Below are 24,848 nucleotides of genomic sequence, written 5' to 3' on the forward strand. Positions count from 1 at the left end.
GGTTAGGATAGTTCCAATGCGCAACCCACATTTGAGGAAAGGGGAGTAGGAAGCGAGGAAGAAAGAGATTTTTCGTGCCCAGAAAAGAACACTTTGAAGGTTACAGTTCAAAAATCCCTAAAACACAAATTCCTTAACCGTCATTTGCTTCTGTTCTCATGAGCAGCTAAACCGGGTCCAGTCCCCTGGGGTGCGAGTGGTAGTCCCCTGTCCCCGTACATCCTTTACTCTCTGGATGTTAAGATGCCAATCTGTTTGCTCAGACCCAACTTGGCAGCAAGGTCATTGCTATTCACTTCCTTGACGCTGCCTCAACACAGGTTTTTAGACCTGGGGTGGGGGGGGGTTGAAATTCTGCTACACATTGTTCTCTGGTCTTGCTAAATTTGCCTATCTACTTTTTCAAGAATTTTGCTTCGTTCCTTTGTCCGATTATTTTGATTACTTGCGTAACTTTTTTAGCTATCTTGTACTGTAGTTAAATCTGGTCCTATTAGTCAATGGTGCAGAGGAACCGCTCAGGAAAAATACAGCTCTTAAAGATTTTTGGGTTGGAAAACAGGTGGACCCAAGTGCCAAAGCACTCTTACTGACAAGACTGCGGTACAAAACTGAGAAAGATTGAATTATGTAGTCTTCTCCACAATGGGACGTGAGCTGACTTGCCTCCTAATTTCATTAAGGGCCAGGTGTATATTTTGAAGACTCTTGAGTGGTAGATATGTCCAAAGGATTGCACACTGCATACACCATTAGTCTGGGGAAGCTGAAGGCGAGAATTCGGGCATGCCTCTGGACTTTTATGGGGAGGTAGAGGACAGCTGTAGTCAATAGATCCCTGGTTTATCAATATTTTACTAACCTGTGTACATTGAATTTTCTAAGGACGGTCACGACTCCTATTTTTTGTTGTGTACTAACTTGTGTTTTGAGTGGCAGAATAAATATCTTGCTCTGTTTCACAGGTTTGAGAAGATGATCAGTGGAATGTACATGGGTGAGTTGGTCAGACTCATTCTGGTAAAAATGGCGAAGGAAGACTTGCTCTTTGGTGGCAGAATCACGGCGGATCTTCTCACCACTGGGCATTTTGAAACCGAATTTGTGTCTGCCATTGAAAAGTAAGTGGAAATTGGGAGCCCAAAATTCACTAAGTGACTGTGTGTGTGGGGGTGGGGTGCCTCCCTACTCAGTGAGTACATAGATAGCTGCTTTGACTAGGTTATTGGAGCCAAAGTCCTTATTTAGGAGGATGAGCTTTCTAGATGTGCGCTCCTGTTGATACCTTTAGGCGTCAGCGCAACATCCTGCTTTATGACGGTGTGAAAATGGTAGGTGTTCGCAAGCGACAGCAGGGTAGCGCAATGAACTGCGTGAGCAGGGCATGGCCACTAGGGTGCAGAATGAGTGTGAATAGGCATATCAATGGATGGGTGTCTACCAGAGACATTTGTTACTTTGGACAAAGGTAGAAGGGGACGATAGACTTGGCTGTTTGTAGACCACACAGTAGATCATCCTTGAGAGGCTTTTTCTTCGAGTCCCAATCCAGCTTCTTACTTCAAAAGCAACTACTGGTTCCAAGAACCAAGAAGAGTAAGTGGGGCATAGGCGTTCTCAGTGGCAGCAAGCAAACTCTGGAACTCCCTACCCCTTGCTCTTAGATCTATCCCTCTTCTGCTCCCATTCAGAAAGGCCCTTAAAACCTGGCGATTCACAGTTGAACGGTGAGCTGGAGTTCTTGCGCTTTTTTTTCAGATTCCGTGGAAGGTATGACCTTTCTCTTAGCGCCTTGATGCCTTCGGGTGAATGCTGCCCTTTATAAATATCAAATCGAAGGTTTGCCTTTGGTGAATGCAACCTTGAGAGCACTGCATCTGCCAGAAATCCAGGAGTTCAGCGTCAGACCGCGAGCCACTGGCTCCTTTGAAACAAGCTCACGCAAGCAACCTCGCTGCATTATCCAGAGATCGGTATGACTTGTGTACTGCATACATATTGAATGTACTCTACCTGGATTTAGTGTTCTCCCATTTGTTGCCATTGAGTGTGTAATTTGTAGTACCAACAGGTTGTTTTTTAGGTCTCGCCTGTCGATGCGCATGCGCATCGAGCAAGCGAGAATATTGGGACTTATCCACTCTTTCCCCAACTTGCAAGGAATCGTGGCGATTCCTTGCAGTGCCCGTGACTTTTAAGCTCAATGCGCATGCGCATTGAGCTTAAAAGCGCGTGCACGTCCGTCTTGGTTTACCCGCTCCGCCCCCTCCCCTTCCCGCCGTGTCGCATTTCTCCTCCCCCCTCCCCTCTCTTCCCTCCGTCTTGTTTGGTTGTCCCTCCCCTTCCCGCCGTGTCGCATTTCTCCTCCCCCCTCCCCTCTCTTCCCTCCGTCTTGTTTGGTTGTTTATTTTACCCGCTCCGCCCCCTCCCCTTCCCGCCGTGTCGCATTTCTCCTCCCCCCTCCCCTCTCTTCCCTCCGCCATAGCCTTCGTGGTCTCTCCCCCTCTGCCATACAGCCCCAGCAAGTCCGTTATGAAAGGGAAACACTTCTATTTTCCCACAAGTATTGCTCTGCAGTAAGGAGCCTCAGAGAGTCAGACGGCGTGTCTCAGTTAATCTTGCGCCGCCTGCGATTTCCTCAACCAGCACCCAGCGCCAGTCAGCAGTCTCACGCCTCACAGCCACCAGTCAGCCTCCATCCTCGGTGCCTCCACACCATTGTTGCTGCGTAGCAGGATCGGTACAGCGCTGCCACCTCACCTCTCAATGCTGTAGGTCAGGGCGCAAGGTGCGTATCCCAGCGGCCACTCCAGCATTCAGCACCTCCTCGCCTCACCGCCTCGGTCTGCCTCTCACCTTCGCCGGCATCAGGCCTCCGCCCACATCCCATAACTGCCATCTTGGGAGCGTAGTGCACCACAGGAAGGTTAAGGCGATCTCGCCCTCCAGACTTCTCCCCCAGGACTGCCGCCTCCGCAGTTTTCCGCTGTGAGTCTGCACGCCGAATCGCCTCCCAGCCGCTCACAAACAGAGTGCACATCTCCCGTTGCCGCAGCCGGTGGAAGTCTCCCCCTCAGTGCGCTGCCGTCATTTTAGATGCGCAGCGCCCAGCGCTCAATCGGGTGATTTTGCTGCACTTACACCCTTGTAACAGCACCAATGCGCCCCAGCAGCAGTCCAGCTCATGCACCAGGATTTCCGCAACCAGTTTTGCAGTAAGGGGCCACCTTAGAATCGCCAACCCCTCACCCTCAACCCCTCAACCCCTCACCCTCAACCCCTCACCCTCAAACCCTCACCCTCACTCACCCACCCTCAAACCCTCACCCTCACTCACTCACCCTCAACCCCTCACTCTCACTCACTCACCCTCACTCACCCTCAACCCCTCCCCCTCGACCCCTCCCCCTCAACCCCTCACCCTCACTCACCATCAACCCCTCACTCACCCTCAACCCCTCACCCTCAACCCCTCACTCACCCTCACTCTCACTCATCCTCACTCACCCTCAACCCCTCACCCTCACTCACCCTCACTCACTCACCCTCAACCCCTCACCCTCACTCACTCACCCTCAACCCCTCACCCTCAACCCCTCACTCACCCTCACTCTCACTCAGCCTCAACTACTCCCCCTCACCCTCACTCACCCAAAACCCCTCACTCACCCTCACTCACCCTCAACACCTCACTCACCCTCACTCACCCTCACCCTCACTCACCCTCAACACCTCACCCTCAACCCCTCACCCACCCTCACTCACCCTCACTCACCCTCACTCACCCTCACTCACCCTCACTCACCCTCACTCACCCTCACTCACCCTCACCCTCACTCACCCTCACTCACCCTCACCCTCACTCACCCTCACTCACCCTCACTCACCCTCACTCACCCTCACTCACCCTCACTCACCCTCACTCACCCTCACTCACCCTCACTCACCCTCACTCACCCTCACTCACCCTCACTCACCCTCACTCACCCTCACTCACCCTCACTCACCCTCACTCACCCTCACTCACTCTCACTCACCCTCACTCACCCTCACTCACCCTCACTCACCCTCACTCACCCTCACTCACCCTCACTCACCCTCACTCACCCTCACTCACCCTCACTCACCCTCACTCACCCTCACTCACCCTCACTCACCCTCACTCACCCTCACTCACCCTCACTCACTCTCACTCACCCTCACTCACCCTCACTCACCCTCACTCACCCTCACTCACCCTCACTCACCCTCACTCACCCTCACTCACCCTCACTCACCCTCACTCACCCTCACTCACTCTCACTCACTCTCACTCACCCTCACTCACCCTCACTCACCCTCACTCACTCTCACTCACCCTCACCCTCACTCTCACTCTCACTCACCCTCACCCTCACTCACCCTCACTCACCCTCACTCACCCTCACTCACCCTCACTCACCCTCACTCACCCTCACTCACCCTCACTCACCCTCACTCACCCTCACTCACCCTCACTCACCCTCACCCTCACCCTCACCCTCACCCTCACTCTCACTCTCACTCTCACTCTCACCCTCACTCTCACTCTCACTCTCACTCACCCTCACACAGTGCAATAGTTCTCAGACCATTTCAGTTAGAGCTTTTAGAAATGTTTATGGCTTTTTTTATTTGTAATACTTTAGCATTGGCTACAGGAAACAAAAATGCTAAACATTTACAAAAAAAACCCATAAACAATTCTAAAAGCACTAACTCTAATGGTGCGAGACCTATTGCATTTCCAATGCTTGTTTCTCTTAGTAGTGAGTACTTATGGCTCCATGTGAGCTACATACGACACCGATTTGCTGAGTGAAAGCGCCACCGTTTGCAGATGGAATTTCTCTCTCGACACCGGACCCGCTAACTTTCCAGGTGTCTGATCATAGAGGCTGCAAAGAAACCTAATTTACCTGGCTGAATATCACAAAAATTTATTTTGGCTGCGGCTGAAGACCTTGTGGTACGACCGTGGGCGTCAATGGACTGCCAAGGGTGGAAGCTGGTACCCCTGGTGTGCCCGTTGGTACCCCTTTGCATGCCCATTGGTACCCCTGGCGTGCCCGTTGGTACCCCTGGCGCTGCTCTTGCTGCCCCTGTCTTGGGGTTATAATGCAGCAGCAGAAACAACCCGGGCTCCTTGAACCTGCTTTACTTTTGGTATTTTCCACACCTAGTTCCTTCCATACCCAGCACATAGGAGGTGCTTGAAGAGCTGACATTGAACAAAAGGCAGGATACCACAAGGGGGCCAAAAGGAACAATATGTAACATCTACCATCCTAACGTTTTGTGACCCTGCGTCCATTGGTATGGCACATTGGCAGTCTGGCACAGCTCAGACAGACAGATGCCCTCCACTTCAGGATTACCCTCAAAACCTGGCTCTTCGAAGAGCTGCCTTTCCTTCAGGTCTCCACCTAGCGCAGAGATACTTCTTCAGGAGTGAGTCATTTTGCGCTATATAAATGCTGATAACATAGCATAACAGTGCTGCCTGCTACATAGTACAAACAGCCTGCCGCACGCGCAGCTGCCAAGGAGATCCATATTATGTGCACCAACCTTCCTCCTGACTTCTATCCCACAGCACTGAGCCTTGTAGCTTCTCTACACCCGAGTCTAACAAGATGGTTCACCAGGACTGTGACGCTTGGGAGTCTAGTGTGGAACCCATTCGCAAAGTGGCAGACTTCAAATCATCCAGACTGTCTCTTTTGCATATGTGCCAAACCTGGGTTTATGCAAGCGCGTTGCTCCTGCCCAGCCATGCTTGCACTGGCTTCTCCTCTCAAGCAGAGTCTCCTTCAAAGCTCTCTGCATTGTCTAAAGAGCGATCCTGGGACAGGTTGCAGCCATAACTCTCAAAATTCAGTTTCTACACTTCACAGAAATGTCAGACCTGCAATGGTCCTTTCTTGATTGTTCCCCATCCGAAAGGTTGCTGAGAGGCTTTTTTTGTGTACACGCATGTATGCTCCTGTCTGGAGCACCGCCTCCCACGAAGAAAGTGAGGGTAATCCGCAATCACATTTAATTCGCAAAGACCTCGCTTTACTCAAACACCTGGATTTGTACCGGTTTAGCTTGCTGGGTGGCCTCTGAACTGTGTGCGTTGATTGCCCTCTAGTGCCTTCAGTTAGTAAATGCAGTTCAGCACATTTTAAACTCAATGCCATTGAAAATAAAGTAGGCTTGAATGGTGGACGAGCTCGCTCTAGCCCAAGCCCGTTTGCACGGAACTGGAGGGCCACCGCAGCCCATGGCAGTGTCCTGTGATGGCGACAGTATGAGGTGCTGCTTGTTTAGGCAAAGTTGCAGTAGAACCCTTGAGCCGCCACTTTATTATCTTTCGTATGCCTGACGCGAAATGTCGGCGAACCGGCATTGCTCTCCATTCTTCTTTAAGGGAAAAGTGGCCATTACGAGTCAGGGCCGGACAGGCCTTTTATTCCTCCGGTCAATTCCCCGGTTGGCTGGACCCCTTGCAGGCAGGTTTTGAACGCCCAGGGCCGGGCGTCCTGGTGCTTTCTCCAGCTCCCAGACACTAATTTCAGCAGGCACGAGGAGGGTTCAAGAGAGAGACAAAGAGAGGGACTGAGGGTGAATGCAGGTAGAGAGAAAGCGACCAGAAAGAGAGGAGAGCTATATTGAATTATTACATTAATGGATTGGAGGAAAGAGATTTCGTGAGATGAGTTAGCTGGCTGGTTTGAGTGTTTTTGTCATGGCTGCTGGGCTATTTCGATTATCCCCTCCATAAAATGAATGAACACAATACTTTCAAGACTCTAATGTATTAGTTTTGAAATGTTGCCCGGAAGCGAGTCACCAATTGAATGTTGTCACAGAAATTACTTTTCATTAGGCCTTTTTACTGATTCCTTACATGTATTGATTCTTGTTTGTGTTTACCGCTGATTTGTGTGTTAATACATTAACTTTATATTAAACATTTGCTTGTGGTTTGACTTTCTAAGTAATTTTATTTAACATGCTTTTTTTTGAGTGAGTTATTAATATGTAATTGAAATATCCTTTTATTACAATACAAATGTACATGAAATGATGTTTTTTAGTAATGATACTGTATTTATAGGGACAAAGAAGGCATACAAAAGGCGCATGAGATTTTAACAAAGCTAGGCCTGGAGCCATCTAAAGAAGACTGTGTGGCCGCCCACCGTGTTTGCCAAATTGTGTCCACTCGTTCGTCTAACCTCTGTGCCGCTGCACTGGCTGCTGTGCTGCGGCGCATCAAAGAAAACAAAGGCGTGGAGAGGCTGCGTTCTAGCATTGGAGTGGACGGGTCCGTGTACAAGAAACACCCCCAGTAAGTCACGCTGTAATAAAGAAACAACATGCAAATATGAGAATTTGCAAATATTTGTTCAGAAGTCCTTTAAAAATGCACCATTTTGCTCTATTTTTGGAATATTATGTGGAGACCTTTATTAATGAAGTTTGTTCCCCTCCACCTCACAAAGAAACAGCCCATCTTAATATATTGCTTAATATATTGCTTTTCTTGCATTCCCCCCGAATAGTAGGCCAAATACATTAAGATATCCAATTTGGCATGAAATCATACATGATGGGCCACTGGTTATGAACGGACATGTTCATTTGAAATCTACTTTTAATAACAATACCATATGTACCACTGCTTGTTTAAATAGTTGAAAAAATCTTGCCGCATGCACATTTTTATAAATAAATATATAGCTGACTCACGTTCGTTCAGGTCAACAGATGACTGTTCCGTTTGCAAACAAAATGTATCAAGGTATACGAAGTGATCAAATCTGTTTGCAGCATTGTTATTGGAGGGGATTATAATGTAATCAAATTGTAATTTACATACCTTAGAAGTAAGATTTAAAGAAAAATAAGGCTTGTGCGGCGTAAAAACATTTTTTAAATTATATTTTTTTACATTCAGCTTTGCCAGACGCCTGCAGAAGACGTTACGAAGACTGGTACCTGACTGCGATGTGAGGTTTATCAGATCCGAAGATGGCAGTGGAAAGGGTGCCGCCATGGTTACTGCTGTTGCCTATAGGTTGGCGGCCCAACAGAAAGAGAGGCAGAAGACGCTGGACGCTCTGCGGCTGAGCAGCGCCCAATTACATGAAGTAAAGAATATTCTGAGAAAAGAGATGGAGCGAGGACTCAAAAAGGAATCTCACGCAGAAGCGTCAGTAAAAATGTTGCCAACCTACGTGCGCTCAACTCCAGATGGCACAGGTAAGAATAATAAGCATTGATAAATGCATTCGGTTTCGCCTATATGATTAATAATAGGCTGTTTTTTGTTGTCAGTTGTAGCATGCTGAGAAGTTGTAAAATAATTTACAAAAAGTCTGTCAAAGTGTTATGACTGGTTTATGTACAAAAAGGCAATATAATGATGGGGTTAAAAACAAGCGAGGACGGGGGATTTGGAAAGAGTATACTCACTATCTGTGGTCAACATATTTCTGTCTATCATTGACCCACACTGGGTTCCAAGGCATTCATGTGGACCAAAAGAGGAAGGTCGCTCTTCTTCAAAAAGTAAAATCAATATTACTGGCTTCTCAAAAGGTGAGCAAAAATACCAACGGGATGGCTCAACAGATCACAGGATTCACCGACATTCTACAAAATACAGATCAGAAGCATTCAATTAACCGCATCGCTGTGGCGGCTTTTCCCGCTGTGTGCGGCGTTTTTTAAAATACCGCGTTACATGACGAGCTCAGCTAGTCATCCCCATACGAGCGCCGTAGCTGATGACGAGCTGAGCTCGTCATTAGCATCGAAGGGGTTAACATCACACTAAGACAGTAGGGCACAATTGTGATACCAAGTGTATTGGTACAATGTGTCTAGTGCCCATCACCAACAAAGCAAACTCCTATCCCAAAATGTTGGGTTGTTTTACCCGAAATGAAGAGATATAATGGGCTGTTGAGCCTAGTAAGGCGGCCTTTGCAGCTGAGCTGTGTTATGTAAAAATAGAAAGGAAAAGCAAAAAGGGGAGAAAGAACAATGAAATTAGTCAAAGGAGGGCTTGGAACACGATCTCCCACTTGTAAAAACTACCTAGCTGAACTAAAAATATACCACCATGCTCTAAAAAAAATGACAAAAGAAAGTACTATACAAGAAGGATAGAAAACAAAGGCAACTCGTCCAAGGAACTCTATAAAGTAGTTTGTGAACCGTGTAAACCCACCAGCCTATCACAAACCATGGCTCCTATGGTAGAGAACTGCAAATTAATAAATAACTTCTTCACTGACAAAGTGATTAAAATGTATGCATACTTAGATAGTCCTCCTGAAGATGATCATGTTGACTGGGAAAATCTGGGGCCTCGCCCCTCTGCACAAACTTGCCTAGACACTCCGACTCTGAGAAGTGACTAAAGCCATGATTGAGGTCAAGGCGGAATCCCCACTCAACCCTTGCCCGCATTTTATTATCTCCAAACTACCACCAATTCTATCACCCCGTGTCATTAAAATATTAAACCAATCTCTGGAACTAGCGTAATTCCCAGACATTTGGAAAAAAAACGTAGTATTTCCACTTAAAAAAAAAAAAAAGCAGGACTTTGAATATATGACCCGGCTAACTATCTCCTCATTTCTCAACTACCCTATTTATCCAAAGTTCTGGAGCGCTTAGTTAATAAGCAACTCATCAACTTCCATGAATCAACTTTATTGACTCCTCCCAGACGGGTTTTAGAACCAACAGCACAGAAGCGACTCTGCTAGCTGTGTCCGATGACATCAGAACACTGGTAGACCAGGGCAGAGCCGTAGCATTGATCTTATTAGATCTCTCTGCGGCTTTCGATACCGTTTCCCATACTAAATTACTCCAAATCTTGCACAAAAAAGGGATCTGTTCCAAAGCCCTATTATGGTTTGCCTTTTTTCTGAAAGATTGAACCCAAATAATTCAAATGGGATCCTGCTTCTCCATCTCAAAGAGCATTAAGTACGGAGTCCCGCAGGGAGCTACCTTAAGTCCCTCTCTTTTTAATGCCTACGTTTCATCTCTGCGGATATCAGTAGGAAATGGGGATTTGATATTTGCTCCTACGCCGATGATACACAATTGGTGATTCCCTTGATAGATAGGCTGACCACCACTGAAATTTTTTTTTTATCTAACTAACTGTCTCACCGAACTCGTAGATTGGATGTCCCAACACAGCCTAAAATTAAACACCGGAAAATCGGAAATTCTTCTCTTCAGTGGTGCCCAGGGAATCTGGGACAGTAGCTGGTGGCACTGGGCACCGCCCCAGAACCCAAGCAAGCGCCAAAAAATTTGGGCATCATCTTCGATGATACCCTATCTATGTTGGACCAAGTACGCACATTATGCGGTAAAACCTACGCCACACTGAAACTTTTTAGGCTACTCTTTCCCTAGATTCCACAAAACTACAGACAGTCACCCAGGCTCTGCTCATGAGCAGACTTGATTATGGCAACGCCTTTTATGAAGGCATGGCTGACTATCTTTTCGCTAGACTCCAGGTAGTTCAGAATGCTGCCGCCAAACTAATATATAATAAGAAAAAATACAGTTCAACATCCCTCTGCCTGAAGGAATTACACTGGCTCCCAGAGAGCCAATTTCAAGCTCCTCTGTTTTGCTCTTGAAACCCTCCATGAAAAGGGACCATAAATTTTACATGATGATTTACAATTTCACAACCCCTTCGCCTAACTTGAGATCATGCCATCTAGCTCTCGCCTTTATCAAGTGCAGTTCCAAGGCAAGAATGGGCAACCGGTCCTTTTCCAAATCAGCTGCGGTCCTCTGGAACAACCTACTTTCACTTTTTAAAAATATTTTTCAATTATATTTTTATTATTTTTACATCAAAAAAAAGGAAAAAACATAGGGCATACCAAAATCATACAATATAGCTGTATCAAATAGCGAGTAAGACATGGAAATCAAGAATGCAATTGACAAGCACATGAACAATGTAAAGGGACCGGAGCCTCCAACACCTCAATAAAAGGACACTAATTCCAGTCACCCTCACTCACTCTGAGTCATCCTCACTGCCCAACACTGGCGGTTCACACAAATTACCCCGGTATTCATTCCATGCCCCCCATATTTGGGTCCATTTCCGAGGGCATTTCCGGTTCAGATATACAGCTCATTCCGCCAGCATTGCGTATCTAAATCCTTGCACCAATCTCTGAGCGTCGGTAGCACCGGGGACCCCCAAAACTTGCCTATGTTCCTCTTTGCGTACATGCAGCCCAATGTCATCCAATCTTGCATATAGCGAGTTAAGTCGTTGGGTTCCCAAACGTTCAATAAGCAGCACCTAGGGTCCGGAGTCACTGACACCTTTACCACCTGTGACATGGTCCTCATAACTTTTGCCCAATAAGGAGCCACTAAAGGACAGTCCCAAATAGTGTGATAAAAGGAACCCTCCTCCCCACATCCCCTTAAACAAAATGTATGCGTGGCCCTACCAATCGCGTATAAAGTGGTCCTAGTATAATAGACTCTGTGTACTATCTTCAATTGTATGAGCCGAAGTCTGGACGGTATAGCCACTTCTCTAGGAGAAGAGAGCGCTGTCTGCTAGTCTGTTTCATCAAGCTCTCCCACCTCACTAGCCCACGAGTCCCTAAGTTTCAGGGTAGGGTCAGGTAAATTATTAATAAGTTTGCGATATACAAAGGACGTTGCTTTTTGGGGCCTATCTTCCAGCGGAGTGGACTCGGGCACCGCGTCGACCAGGCGGAGAGCCTAGGGCGTGATGCACCTGCAAATAGCGAAATCGCTCCGTTGGGGCTAAGTCATATTGTGTCTGAAGTTGTTCAAATGTCAGAATGGTGCCCTGTTTCCATAAATCACCTACCGTCAAGATCCTTATCAGGTCCCATGCCTCAAAGCCTTTAGTGTGCCTCAGACTGCCCAACTTCCGCGACAGCCAAAGTGGCGTCATGAGAGTAAGTTTGTCCGGACATTTCAAACGGGCTTGAGCGACATACCACAACTTGACTGTATGTGCCGTTGGGCCGATCAGGGTTTGAAGCGACTCTTTTGGCATACAGTGCGCCAAGCACCCCCACCCAGGTCGTATCTATCCGCCTTGAATGCTGGTTCTTCCTGAGGGGCATGTAGCCAATGATTTATAATCTTCAGCTGGGCTGCCCAATAGTATAATTGAATATCCGGGAGGGCGATCCCCCCGCCATACCAGCTTCTGACCAGTTTCTGACTCGATATACGGGCTGGTTTATTGCCCCAGAGAAGGCCCGAAAGCAGTGCCTCTGTGGACTTGAAGTACTTCGGGGCGATGAGAGAAGGGGTATTTTCAAGAACATACTGCAACCTGGGCAGAGTCATCATTTTATACAGAGCCGCTTTACCCAGAAGCGTCAAAGGCAGCAAACACCAATGTTGAACATCAGCCCGAAATCGAACGAGTGGGGGTTCCAAATTAAAACGATAAAAAGCATCATAATCAGGTGTGATCCAGATCCGTAAATACTTGAAGAGTTCCTCAGTAATCCTAAGGGGGCAATCTGCAGGTTGCTGAGGCGGAGGACCTTTGAGAACAAACAAAACCGACTTGGACCAGTTAATATTGTATCCGGAGACCCGCCCGAAAATCTCAAAAATATTAAGTAGCATTATAATGGAGCGTCGTGGGAGGTTCAAATAGAGAAGAATATCGTCTGCATACATTGCTATGCGATCCTCCCACGTGGCCGTCCAGTTAAGGCCCATTACCATAGGGTCCCACCGGACCCAGACAGCCAAGGGCTCCAGCACCAAAGCAAAGAGCAAGGGGGACAACGGGCATCCCTGACGCATTCCACGGCTAAGTGGAAAGTTTCTGGAGAAATGACCATTTGCCACTACGTGCGCCAGTGGCTCAGCATAGAGGAGTTTCACCCATGCACAAAATCTAGGTCCAAAACCGAAGTGTCGGAGAACCGGGAACAAAGATGGCCATTCCACCATATCAAAGGCCATCCGCGCATCCAAGGACATAACTGCCGGCTCTGGGACCTACTTCCACGTTTAATGTTTTTTGCTTTGTACAGTTTAATGTAAATGAGCACGTATAACAGAACATAGGGAATATGACTGCCTACTAAAACGTTTGCAAAAGCCATGATACTACGAATTTAACAAAATAAGTGACGATAAAGAAACCGTATTAAGTGCAATATGTCGGCATAAATGGAGTAATCACAGCAGTGTATTGAAAGTAGAAGAGAATGTCATATTGCAAAATGACCAGGACATAACTTCGGCATAGAACCCCAGTAGTGGGATAACCACCAGATCAGTAGTGACGTAATGAACAGTGATTGGGTCCCCTGCAGATTGTGGTGAGGGGCCTCAGTCTCCCATATCTCACCGGCATTCATAGGCCCAGGGCTAAATGGGGGCAGCCTGAAGGGCGGTGGGCCGTTTGTGCCGCAAGGTCTTTTCTTACTTCTCTGGATCTATTGTATAAGAAGCTTATTGTATGTTGTGGTTTTAGAACTAGGAGTTAAGAGGGGTGACAGGAGTGTGTGTTTGTGTATGGTGAGAAAAGCTTAGCCACTGCGCGCTTGACTGGGCTTGTTGATGCTCTCAATCACTCTATAGTCCCTCATACAGATTAGCATACCTCAGAAAGGTGGGGGAGATTATGGGAGACGCAAGTACCATGGATGAGACATAAGGAGACATACATAGGGTGATATATTGAGGTACTGGGTGATATTGGTAGATATGTTGTAGTACATGTGGAATGTTTATGGAGATCTAGGAGTACCTTTCAAACAGGGGCGGCTCCTCCGCTGTGGCAGAGAAGCATCGCCCCACTGCTTTTCAACAGCCAAGTACAGGAAATATGAAATTATAATAACTTTATGTTTATATAGTTTTAAGTTTCCTGGACGGGGTTACTCTGCTCTGGGAGCAGGGCAGGGATTGAGTGGTTTGCCCTCTCCTAAGTGCGCAATGACTGTTTGGTTGGCCCTCTTGGGCCGCCCAAACCAGTCATGCGCACTTCCCCGTTTTTCCATGCAGGCTGCATTACAGCTTGCGTGGAGAACAAGCACAAGTCTCCCCGTTCCCAGGTTGAGCGTCGAAACAGGAGGCTCAAAACCAATCAACGCTGCAGCGTTGTGATTGGTCAGGGGAGCCTTTTTTGTGCTTCCTGCCTCTCGTTCTGACTAGGAGAACAGGAGCAGAGACACAGGACCGGCGCAGCAAGGCAAGTGTTGCTTTTATTTATTGACTTTTTTTTTCACTGCCTCCCCCAACTCCGATAGCGAATAAGGCCGGCCTTTTTTAAATGTCTCCTGCACTTTGGCCTAAAAATGCAATGCCCACCCAATTCTGCACCAACTGCTGGCAATCCGTACGTCAAGACCCCTCGCATACGTTGTCATGCAGATTAAGTTTTAAAATCATGTCCACTCTTGGAAGGCATGGCCTGAGCCGAAAGGTAAGTCTGCGCTTTATTAAAAACTAAGCAAGTGCTGGTGCCCAAGATATGTCTCTGGATTCTGCTGCATCTGGCACCACCTACAGCTCCTGCCACTGCTGCCAAACATTGAAGCCTGTAGTGATGCTAATTGGCAATAAGACGCTGCACTGTGATAGTAGATAAACGCTATTTATTCATAAACTGTACTTTCCTAAAGAGCGCCGAGCCGGCGCTGGTCTCCGTGTGCGTTCGCGCCTCCTAATGAGTTGCGCGCGCATACCGCCCACAATGGCCGCCCGCACGTCACGTAATGACGTGACATGCAACAACTAGTGCGCCACTACATATCTCCCTTTTTTCCAAACAATGGATAAGTCACTTACAGTTCGCTGTCCATATCGTAATCTCGAAACCTAGAGGGTCTCACCACAGTCCTTCCGCTCCGTGTTACCCTAGTCGGGGTCACAGGGGCCCCCCTGCTCCGTATCTCTGTGCTTCTTCCCTCTCTCAGCGCAGCCGCGCTCTCATCAGTGCTCCTCCTTCGCACGTCCATTTCAGGTCCTTGGTCACTGTCAGCAATTCTCTCCTCCGATTGTTCGCTTCTCTCGCTTCTCTCTTCTTGCAGCTCTCCTGCCTGATGTTCCAAGTCCACATTGGGTTCCTCCATGTCCTCCCATTCAGTTCCATCTTGCTGCCATCGCAAGACTTTGTTGCATCTGGCCATGCGATCTTGGGACCGCACGTTCCCATCACTCAGCAAGGCCGCTCGGTCGTACACTTCCTTAACTTGCATGGGTTTACTATATTTACTGTCTCCTTTCTTCTGTAGTGTGGCTAATGTTACTCGTACCCACTCGCCTTTTTCCAGCTCTGTCCCTTTCACGTTCCTGCGTTTGTTGTAGTGGGTGGCATAGATGGACTGTGCCCTTTCCAAGTTGGCTTGTACTACTGCGGGGGACCATTCACTAGTGATGATTTTTTCTTTCCAAACACGGTTGTCGTGCGTGAACGGTTCACGGCCTCTCAATATCTGGAATGGGCTGTATCCGGTTCCGGTTCCGGTGGGGGTAATTCTGTACGCCCATACCATGTTCCATATTGCCCTTTCCCAGTCCTTGTTGCTAGAGATCGCCGCTTGTACAGCTCCCATCACAACCCTATTAAATCGCTCCACTAAGATGTTGCCAGCTGGATGGTAGACCGACGTATGTTTGACTGTGATACCATTCCTCTGCATGAATCTGTTCCATCTTTCAGATGTAAATTGGGGTCCATTATCACTCAGGATGGACTTGGGGATGCCTTCTCTTACGAATGTGTCCGACAGAAATTTCAATATGTTTTCAGCGTCCATGGCCTCATCTACTTTTACCTCCGGCCATTTGGAGTATCTATCTATGAGGACACATATGTACTTCTGGATGTCTTGGCCATCAAGGATTGGCCCCAAAATGTCTATTGACAGTTCTTCCCACGGGTTCTGCGGGGGGTCGAATTTTCCCAGAGCCGGACGCAAGGGTTTGAGTGTCTTGTCGGCTCCTTGGCACTGTGGACAATCTCCGACATGTCTCTCTGCCCGTATATCCATACCTGGCCACCAGTAGTTTTGTTTCGTTCTTAGCTTCATTTTTACTATTCCCAGGTGGCCCTCATGTAGGATGTCTAGTAGCTTGGGGATGATGCTTCTTGGTGGGACAACTTTGTCTCCTCTGTACGTGAATACTCCCTTGTCACCTAACGATAATTCTTCCCTAACCTCATAGTAGGGCTTGAGGTTTTCACTCAGTTGACTTTTGTCTGGCCAACCCTTGACAATGTGCATCTTCACTTCCTGCATGACGCTGTCCTCTTCGTATGCCTCTGTCCACTCTTGGTAGCTGATGGCTCTTTCTTGGTCCTCCATAAGAGCTACCATCTACTCCTTACCCGTTGGGTCTTCCTCTCCTGGCTCCATGGCTGCCGCTCTGCTCGGGTAGTCTGCTACTCTGTTCCGATTTCCTGGAATGTACTCTGTCGTACCTGAACTCGAGTAACTTCAGAGTCATTTTGGATATTCTGGGGGTGGCGTTGGCATGTCCGCTGGACGTTAACGCCTTCACCAAGGGCTTGTGATCTGTCCTTAGTTGGAATCGGGTTCCCCACAGGAATTGTCGAAATCTGGTCATGGCCCACACTACAGCCAACATTTCCTTTTCGATTACACTGTATTTTCTTTCGGTGTCGTTCAATGCACAGGAGGCAAAACTGATCGTCTCCATCTTCCCTTGCCCCCTATCTTGCATGAGCACCGCACCTAGCCCCTTGTCGCTGGCGTCGGTCGTGAGCACCGTTGTGCCCTGTGGGTCATATCCTTGGAGCGGTACCGCTCCTGCGACATCTTTCTTGATTGTCTCGAATTCACTTTGAGTCTCTGGTGTCCACTGGAAGGTGGTGCTCTCCCTGGTCCGCATCCTCATATGGTGTGTTTTTGAGGCAAAGTGTACCACAAATTTGCTGTAGTACTCCGCCATGCCCAAAAATGACCTGACCTCCTCCTTGTTGGTGGGGGGCGGAGCTTCGGATATTGCCTTCACATTTTCTGCCTTAGCTGTGATTCCTTGCACCCCTATCTCGTGGCCTAGGTAAGTCACCGACTCCAGGCCCAGTCGGCACTTTGTCCATTCTGCCGTGAGGCCCTTGACCTCCAGGGTTTCCAGAACTTTGCCAAGCTTCAAATCGTGATCCATTTTGTCACGCCCCATTACCAGGATGTCGTCCTGGAAATACTGGATGCCTTCCATGTTCCTAAACAGTTGGTGCATTAGCTTCTGGATCACTGCAGCTGCCGAGGCCAGTCCAAACGGCATGTGGCAGAACTGATAGCATCCGAATGGGGTGATGAATGACGTGAGTTTTCTGCTGTCTGGGTGTAAGACTATTTGGTGGTAGGCGGAGGTTAAGTCGATGGTGGAGTACCACTTGACTCCCCGGGTTTTCGCCAACATTTCGTCAATCCTTGGGAGAGGGAATTTCTCCACCACTATGCTCTTATTTAGTTCTCTCAGGTCAACACAGAGCCTGACCTTCCCATTTGGCTTCATGACTACCACCAATGGCGCGAGCCAACCTGCACACGTGATGGGTTCAATTATCCCTTTTTTCTCCAAGTCTTGTAGTTCCATTTAAACCGCATCTTTCACCGCTATGGGCACGTTTCTTACTTTATGGGCGATTGGAATTGCTCCCTCTTTAAGTATTATCTTGTGTAGGAATCTCTCCAGTTTACCCACTGTGCCTCCGAACACCTTCGGGTAGTCTTCTTTCCACTTGGCGAGATTTGGCCACACTTCTGGTTCCGTGAGCAGTATCTGTTCCTTTCCTCCTGGGTCCAATTTGATTCCCAGGTCGCCCTGGTCCAGCCATCCCAAGACTGACTGTCCCTTCTCTGAGATATATAGCTTGCAGAACGCTGACCGGCCTCTGAACTCGAACTTCAGGGGTCGGAATCCCGCCGTTGGAATGCGGTCGCCGTTGAATGTGACTGGTCGGATGTCCAGTTTCTCTAGTTCTGGCCCCAAGTGTGGTCTGAAAGTTTCGTCCTACACCGCTCTCTGGACAATTGTGTAGGGAGAGCCAGTATCCGCTACTACACTTATGGGTATTCCACCAATCGTCATTTCCAGAACCGGTTTGGTTGTCCTTTTTCCGTCCACACACAGCACCTGGTCGTATATGCGCAGAACTGTGACTACCTCTTCTTCTGCGTTTTCTTCCTGGTCTTCCTCGCCCTGGTCGATGTATTTCACCACGCTCTTGGACGATTTCTTCCGGCACACTTTCTCATAGTGGCCGATGATACCACAGTACATGCATTTGGCCCGGAACGCTGGGCATTTCCTGTCGTGTGCCTCATGGGACCAACTTCCACACCTGTAGCACGTTTTCTTGTTGTCGTTGCTTGCTTGTTTCCCTGGGGGTCCAGTGTTGCCTTGCCATTTGTTGGGTCCCTTTGGGGTGGAACCCTTGTACTTATGGTCTCTGCGCGGTTCCTTGTTGTATACCCTGTTTACCATGGTATTAAGCGTCTTTTCTTTCTTGGTTGCGTCTGCGCACCTGCGCGCCAGTTCTGCCCTTTTGACGATTACCATTACTTCCTTGAGTGTGGTGTCCCCACTTGCCCACAGCTTGTCCTGGACGTTCGTGCTGGTAGTGTGCATCACTATCTGGTTTTTAATGAACTCCTCCTCCCATGCTCCGTACCTGCACGTGGTCGCCAGCTTCTTCAGGGCCGCCACATACTCTTCTACCGACTCTCCCGGCCGTTGTCTCCTCTGCTGGAAGTTGAATCTGTCGACTGACACACATACCGTAGGCCGGTAGTGTTCGTTCAGGTCATCAATGGCATGGGCATATACATCATCGTCTGTGCTTCCTCTTTGTTTGGGTACCAGGCTTTTGTATATTCTGAGTCCTTCTGGTCCTAGATTGAGTAGTAGTATGCGTTTTTTCCTTTTAGGGTTAAATTGTTCCTCACTCTCGTCTTCCAAAACCCCTATGAAATTGTCTATATACTCTCTCCAGTCTTCCCACTTCATTAGTGGTTCCCCTGGCTTGGGCAGAAATTGGACTGGCGCAATTGCGTATCCTGCTGGTGTGCAAATTTTCTCCTCCTTAACTGTGGGTGTTGTGCTCCCTTTGCTACTGGGGCTACCTGGGGTGCTGTCCGTTTCTTCTTTCCCTGGTTGCAATTGGGGACTCTCAGAGTCAGCCCCCTCCCCCTCCTTTGTGGTAGCCAGCGCTAATTCTCACTTTAGTGTGGTCGATTTGTTTTGGCGCGCTTTTGTTTCCTGACTCCTGCTGCTTTCCCTTTCAGGGTGTCTATGGGCTCTGCCACTCTCTTTAGGGTCCAGTACCTTAATTAGAGGCTTCTGTGCGAGCTCTGTCCGCCTTGTGCTCGTCTTGGCCGCTTGTCCGTGCTGAACAGACCTCTGTCAGGGTCTGGGCTCACTGGTGTGCTGCTGTCTCCCTCAGTGTTCCCTCGTGGTGGGTCCGTTTTTTTTTTTTCCTCCTTGGGGTGCCTGGTGGTGGCTTCCCGACCTCGTCGCCACTGTAGTAATGCTAATTGGCAATAAGACGCTGCACTGTGATAGTAGATAAACGCTATTTATTCATAAACTGTACTTTCCTAAAGAGCGCCGAGCCGGCGCTGGTCTCCGTGTGCGTTGGCGCCTCCTAATGATTTGCGCGCGCATACCGCCCACAATGGCCGCCCGCACGTCACGTAATGACGTGACGTGCAACAACTAGTGCGCCACTACAAAGCCAACATTAACTTTCTGCGAAAACTTTGTATTGATTTAGTCATAGAACAAAAAAACAGCACATCGCCCCCTTCACGGATACAGCATTACCCTTCTAGTCATCACACACACACACACACACACACACACACACACACACACGTGTGAAATTTTGGACTATTTCGGGTCATTCGAAGATATGACTGGGCTGGAATTTCGAGTTCCATCATATTTTTTAAAGTACTATTATTGTCATGTAATACTCCACTGATTTGCTCTGCTCTTAAAAAAAAGGCGGACAGCGCCACCATGTGGTAGACTTTGATGAATAACTGCTGATTTCAAGCCTTTGGGAAACACCTGCACAAACGATAGTGAAGGGTGAATTGAACTTTGTTTCGCTCGGTTTACTTTTTCTGTTTACAAATAATTTCACTACTGTAACGTTACTCTTTCTTCCCCCAATAACTCTCGGAGTCGGATGGCGGTACCAATCTCTTTATTCAAGTACATACATGCAAGGAGCGCAAAGCATGTCCTGCGCCCAGCCTGCTCGCGCTCTGAATGCCGCGCTCCGCCTGCCGCGCCTCTACGTCAACGCACGTCACGTAGCCACGTGACGTGCCGTGCAAGCGCGCTCACTACATATCTCCCTTTTTTCCAAAGAGTTATGTGAACAAGTCCTGACTCATATCATAGTCTCTGAACCTCACTGGTGGGACCACCGCCCGGCCCCTTCTCGTCAGTCTTACCGGGGAACTGGCAGTCGTTGCTTCTTCACTCTGTCCACTCTCTAGCGCAGCCGCGCCAGGCACACTCCGACGGCTGTCTTCCTCCGGCTGACATTCTGCACTGGCCCCTTGATCTTCGTTACTACTTTCTCCTAAGCCCGGGTCTTCACCTCCATAGTCACTGGAGTGGTCACTGTTGCTCTCACTCTCATCCCTGTTGTCTCTGCTTCTCCAGTTGAGTATTTTATTGCACCTGGCCATGCGATCCTGCGACCACACGTTTCCATCGCTCAGCAAGGCCGCCCGGCCCTTGATTTCCACAACTCTCAGGGGCCTGCTGTACTTACTTTCCCCTTTTTTCTGTAGAGTGGGCAGTCTTACTCTCACCCATTCCCCCTTTTCGAGGGCAGTGTCTTTTACATTCCTCCTCGCATCATAGTGTTTGGTATACACTGCTTGTGCCTTCTTCAGATTGGCTTGCACCACTGCCGGTGACCACTCACTCTTGATAACTCTGTCCTTCCATATCCTGTTGTCTTGGGTGAACGGCTCCCGGCCCCTTAATATCTGGAAAGGGCTATAGCCAGTGTTCGTGGGAGTTATCCGATACGCCCACACCATGTGCCATATCTCCGCCTCCCAGTCTTTGTTGTCTGCAATAGCCGCTTGTATCGAGCCCATCACCACTCTATTGAAGCGCTCCACCAACCCATTCCCCGCCGGGTGATATATGGATGTGTGTTTAGACGCTATTCCATTTCTTTGCATAAATTGGTTCCATCTGTCAGAACGGAATTGGGGCCCATTGTCACTGAGGACACACTTAGGGATGCCCTCTCTCACGAAGGTCTCCGCCATGAAGCTCACTATTTTTTCAGTGTCCATTGTTTCTTCGATCTTTACTTCTGGCCATTTCGAATAACGATCCATCATTACACAAATGTATTTCTGTATACCCTGTGCATTCAGCACTGGCCCTAAAATGTCGATGGACAGTTCCTCCCACGGGTTTTGTGGAGGATCAATCTTTCCCAGGGCAGGGCGCAATGGTTTGAGCGTTTTGTCCGCGCCTTGGCACCTCAGGCACTCTCTCACGTGTCTTTCCGCTCTTATGTCCATTCCTGGCCACCAATAATTCTGCTTGGCCCTTAGTTTCAGCTTTCCCACTCCCAGGTGGCCTTCGTGTAACATGTCCATCAATCTGGGTATCATCTTTGACGGGGGTATGACTCTTTCCCCTCTGTATATAAATGTTCCCTGGTCATCCATAGATAGTTCCTCTCTCACCTCGAAGTAGGGGACAAGGCCACGCTCTAATTTGCATTTGTCCGGCCAGCCTCTCACAATGTAGTCCTTCACTTTCTCCATATTCGGGTCTCCTTCATATGCCGTTTTCCATTCCTGTTTGCTGATAGATACTTCGAGGTCCTCGGTGAGTGCGACCCACTCTTCCCCTGCCTCGGGGCATTCTGTGCTGGGCTCCATCGCTGCCGCCCTACTCAGGTAGTCCGCCACTTTGTTCCTGTTCCCTGGAATGTGTTCAACATCATAGCGGAACTCCATTAATTTGAGCGACATTTTCGAGATCCTCGGTGTTGCTTCCGCATGTCCACTAGATGTGAGCACTTTGAGGAGGGGCTTGTGATCGGTCCTCAACCGGAACCTCGTGCCCCACAGGAACTGCCGGAACCGGGACGTGGCCCACACCACCGCCAACATTTCTTTTTCAATCACACTATATCTCTTTTCAGTGTCGTTCAGGGTGCGGGATGCGAAGCATATGGTCTCGACTCTCCCCTGACCTCGGTCTTGCATGAGGACTGCCCCCAGTCCTTTATCACTTGCATCTGTGGTTAGTATGGTGCTTCCTTGGGGGTCGAACCCTTGCAGTGGAATTGCCCCTGCCACTTCTCTCTTTATCATTTCAAATTCCCGTTGAGCTTCCTCTGACCAACAGAACTCGCTGTTCTCACGGGTTGACAGCCTCATGTGGTGAGTTTTCGAGGCGAAATGTTCAATGAATTTCCCATAGTATTCCGCCATTCCCAGGAATGACCTGACTTCCTCCTTGGTAGCTGGTGATGGTGCGTCGCAGATCGCCTTTACATTTTCACTCTTGGGAGTCACACCTTGAGCACTGATTTCGTGGCCCAAGTACGTTACCTTCTCCATCCCTATCCGGCACTTGGCCCATTCTGCTGTGAGGCCCTTCCCTTCCAGGATGCCCAACACCGCCTCCAGCTTCCTGTCGTGGTCCATCCTGTCCTGGCCCATCACCAATATATCATCCTGGAAGTATTGCACTCCCTTGAGGTCCTGAAACAGCTGATGCATGAGCTTTTGAAATACTGCAGCCGCCGAGGCTAGTCCGAACGGCATGCGGCGGAATCGATAGCATCCGAAGGGAGTTATGAAGGATGTTAAGCTGCGGCTCTCTGGGTGTAACGCTATCTGGTGATACGCTGAAGTCAAGTCTATGGTGGAGTACCACTGAATACCCCTTGTGCTGGCCAGCATCTCCTCTATCCGGGGAAGAGGAAACTTCTCCACCACTATATTTTTGTTCAATTCACGTAGGTCCACGCATAAACGGACCTTTCCGTTTGGTTTCTTCACCACCACCAACGGCGATAGCCATTCAGCACAGGCTATCGGCTCGATGATCCCTCTTTTCTCCAGCTGTTGTAGTTCTTCCTTCACATCGTCCCTTACTGCTAGCGGGATGTTTCTCACCTTGTGTGCCACCGGTACAGCTCCTTTTTTGAGTACGATCTTGTGTGCAAATCTGTCGAGTTTGCCCACTGAGCCTCCAAAGACCGTTGGGAACTTCTTCCTCCATTTATTCGTGTCCAGCGCTTCCTCCGGCTCCGTCAATAATATCTGTTCCTTGCCTCCCGGGTCCAGCTTGATGCCCAGGTCTCCTTGGTCGAGCCACCCTAGGACGGAGGGACCTTTCTCGGAGACATACAGTTTGCACCTGGCCTCTCTGCCCCTGAACTCGAAGTTCAATCTCCTGCACCCGGCCATGGGGATTCGATCACCGTTGTAGGTAACGGGACGTATGTCCAGCTTGTCCAGCTCGGGGCCCAGTCGCGGAGCAAACTTCTCTTCCCACACGCTCCGGGGGATGATGGTGTAGGGCGACCCTGTGTCTGCCACCACCTGGACTTCGACGCCTCCGATCTTCATTTCCATGACGGGTTTCATCGTTCTTCCTCCGCCGGTGCCACGGCCTCGGTCGTTTATGTTTAATATTTCGTCGTAGATGCAGAGGACTGTGATCACCTCTTCCTCTGCTGCTTCTTCTGGCTCCTCCGATGCTCGGGCCACGTACTTCACTGCATTCTTGGCTGCCTTCTTCCTGCACGCCTTTTCAAAATGGCCGATTATTCCGCAGAACGTGCATTTGGCGCGAAGCGCGGGGCACTTCCGGTCGTGCGCCTCGTGCGTCCAACTGCCGCATCTGTAGCAAGGCCGTTTGTTATTTCCGGCCTGTTTGCCAGGGTTGCCTGGGCTGTTCCGCCATTTGTCGGGACCCTTTTCTGGCTGTTTCCGTGCCTGATTATCCTTGTGGTGTTCTTCCTCGTCTACTTTGTTCACCGTCCCACTGGGCACGATCTCCTTCTTCGTGGCCGCGGCACACCTTCGTGCCAGTTCAGCCCTTTTCACTATCACCAACACGTCCTTGAGAGAGGTGTCCCCTGCGGCCCATAGCTTGTCCTGCACGCTCGTGCACGTGGTGTGCATCACCACTTGGTCTTTTATGAATTCACTTTCCCAGTTGGCATATTTGCACGATACCGCCAGTTTCTTCAACGCCGCCACATACTCTTCCACCGTTTCCCCGGGTAGTTGCTTCCTTTGCTGGAAGTTAAACCTGTCTACTGAGACGCACACTGAGGGTTTGAAGTGTTCTTCTAGGTCTTCCAGCGCATGGGCATACACGTCGTCATCCTCTGTCTCTCTCTTCTTCGGCACCAAGCTTTTGTAAATCCTTAGGCCTTCAGGGCCCAGATTCAGCAGCAGGATACGTTTCTTCCTCGGCGGCTTGAACTTCTCCTCACTCTCGTCTTCCATCACTTCTATGAAATTGTCTATGTATTCCTTCCAGTCCTCCCATTTCATGAGCGGTTCTCCTGGTCGGGGAAGGAACTGGACTGGCGCTAACCCGTAGCCCGCTTGTGCATTCATCTTCTCCGCCCGGGCTGCGGGTAGCGTACCTTCCAGGCTTCTCGGGCTCCCTGGTGCACCGTTTCGCTCTTCCTTCTTGAGCAAGGGTGGAGGGCTGTTCCTTTCAGCCCTTTCCTGTTCGGGTGGAGTAGCCAGTGCGTATCCCGG

General features: G+C 49.1%; 1 protein-coding gene across 1 annotated transcript in view; it reads left to right on the forward strand.

Annotated features, from left to right (window-relative positions):
* Nucleotides 1-24,848, forward strand: part of LOC147663374 (hexokinase-2) — a 194,893-nt gene that overhangs the window by 125,816 nt on the left and 44,229 nt on the right. Inside the window, exons 8-10 of the mRNA XM_086950488.1 lie at nt 966-1,121; nt 7,124-7,357; nt 7,967-8,271. Of these exons, the coding sequence (XP_086806614.1) occupies nt 966-1,121; nt 7,124-7,357; nt 7,967-8,271 (695 nt within the window). The remainder of the gene's footprint in view (nt 1-965; nt 1,122-7,123; nt 7,358-7,966; nt 8,272-24,848) is intronic.

This window comes from Lissotriton vulgaris, unplaced genomic scaffold, assembly GCF_964263255.1.
Source record: "Lissotriton vulgaris unplaced genomic scaffold, aLisVul1.2 SCAFFOLD_1239, whole genome shotgun sequence".
NCBI lineage: Eukaryota > Metazoa > Chordata > Amphibia > Caudata > Salamandridae > Lissotriton > Lissotriton vulgaris.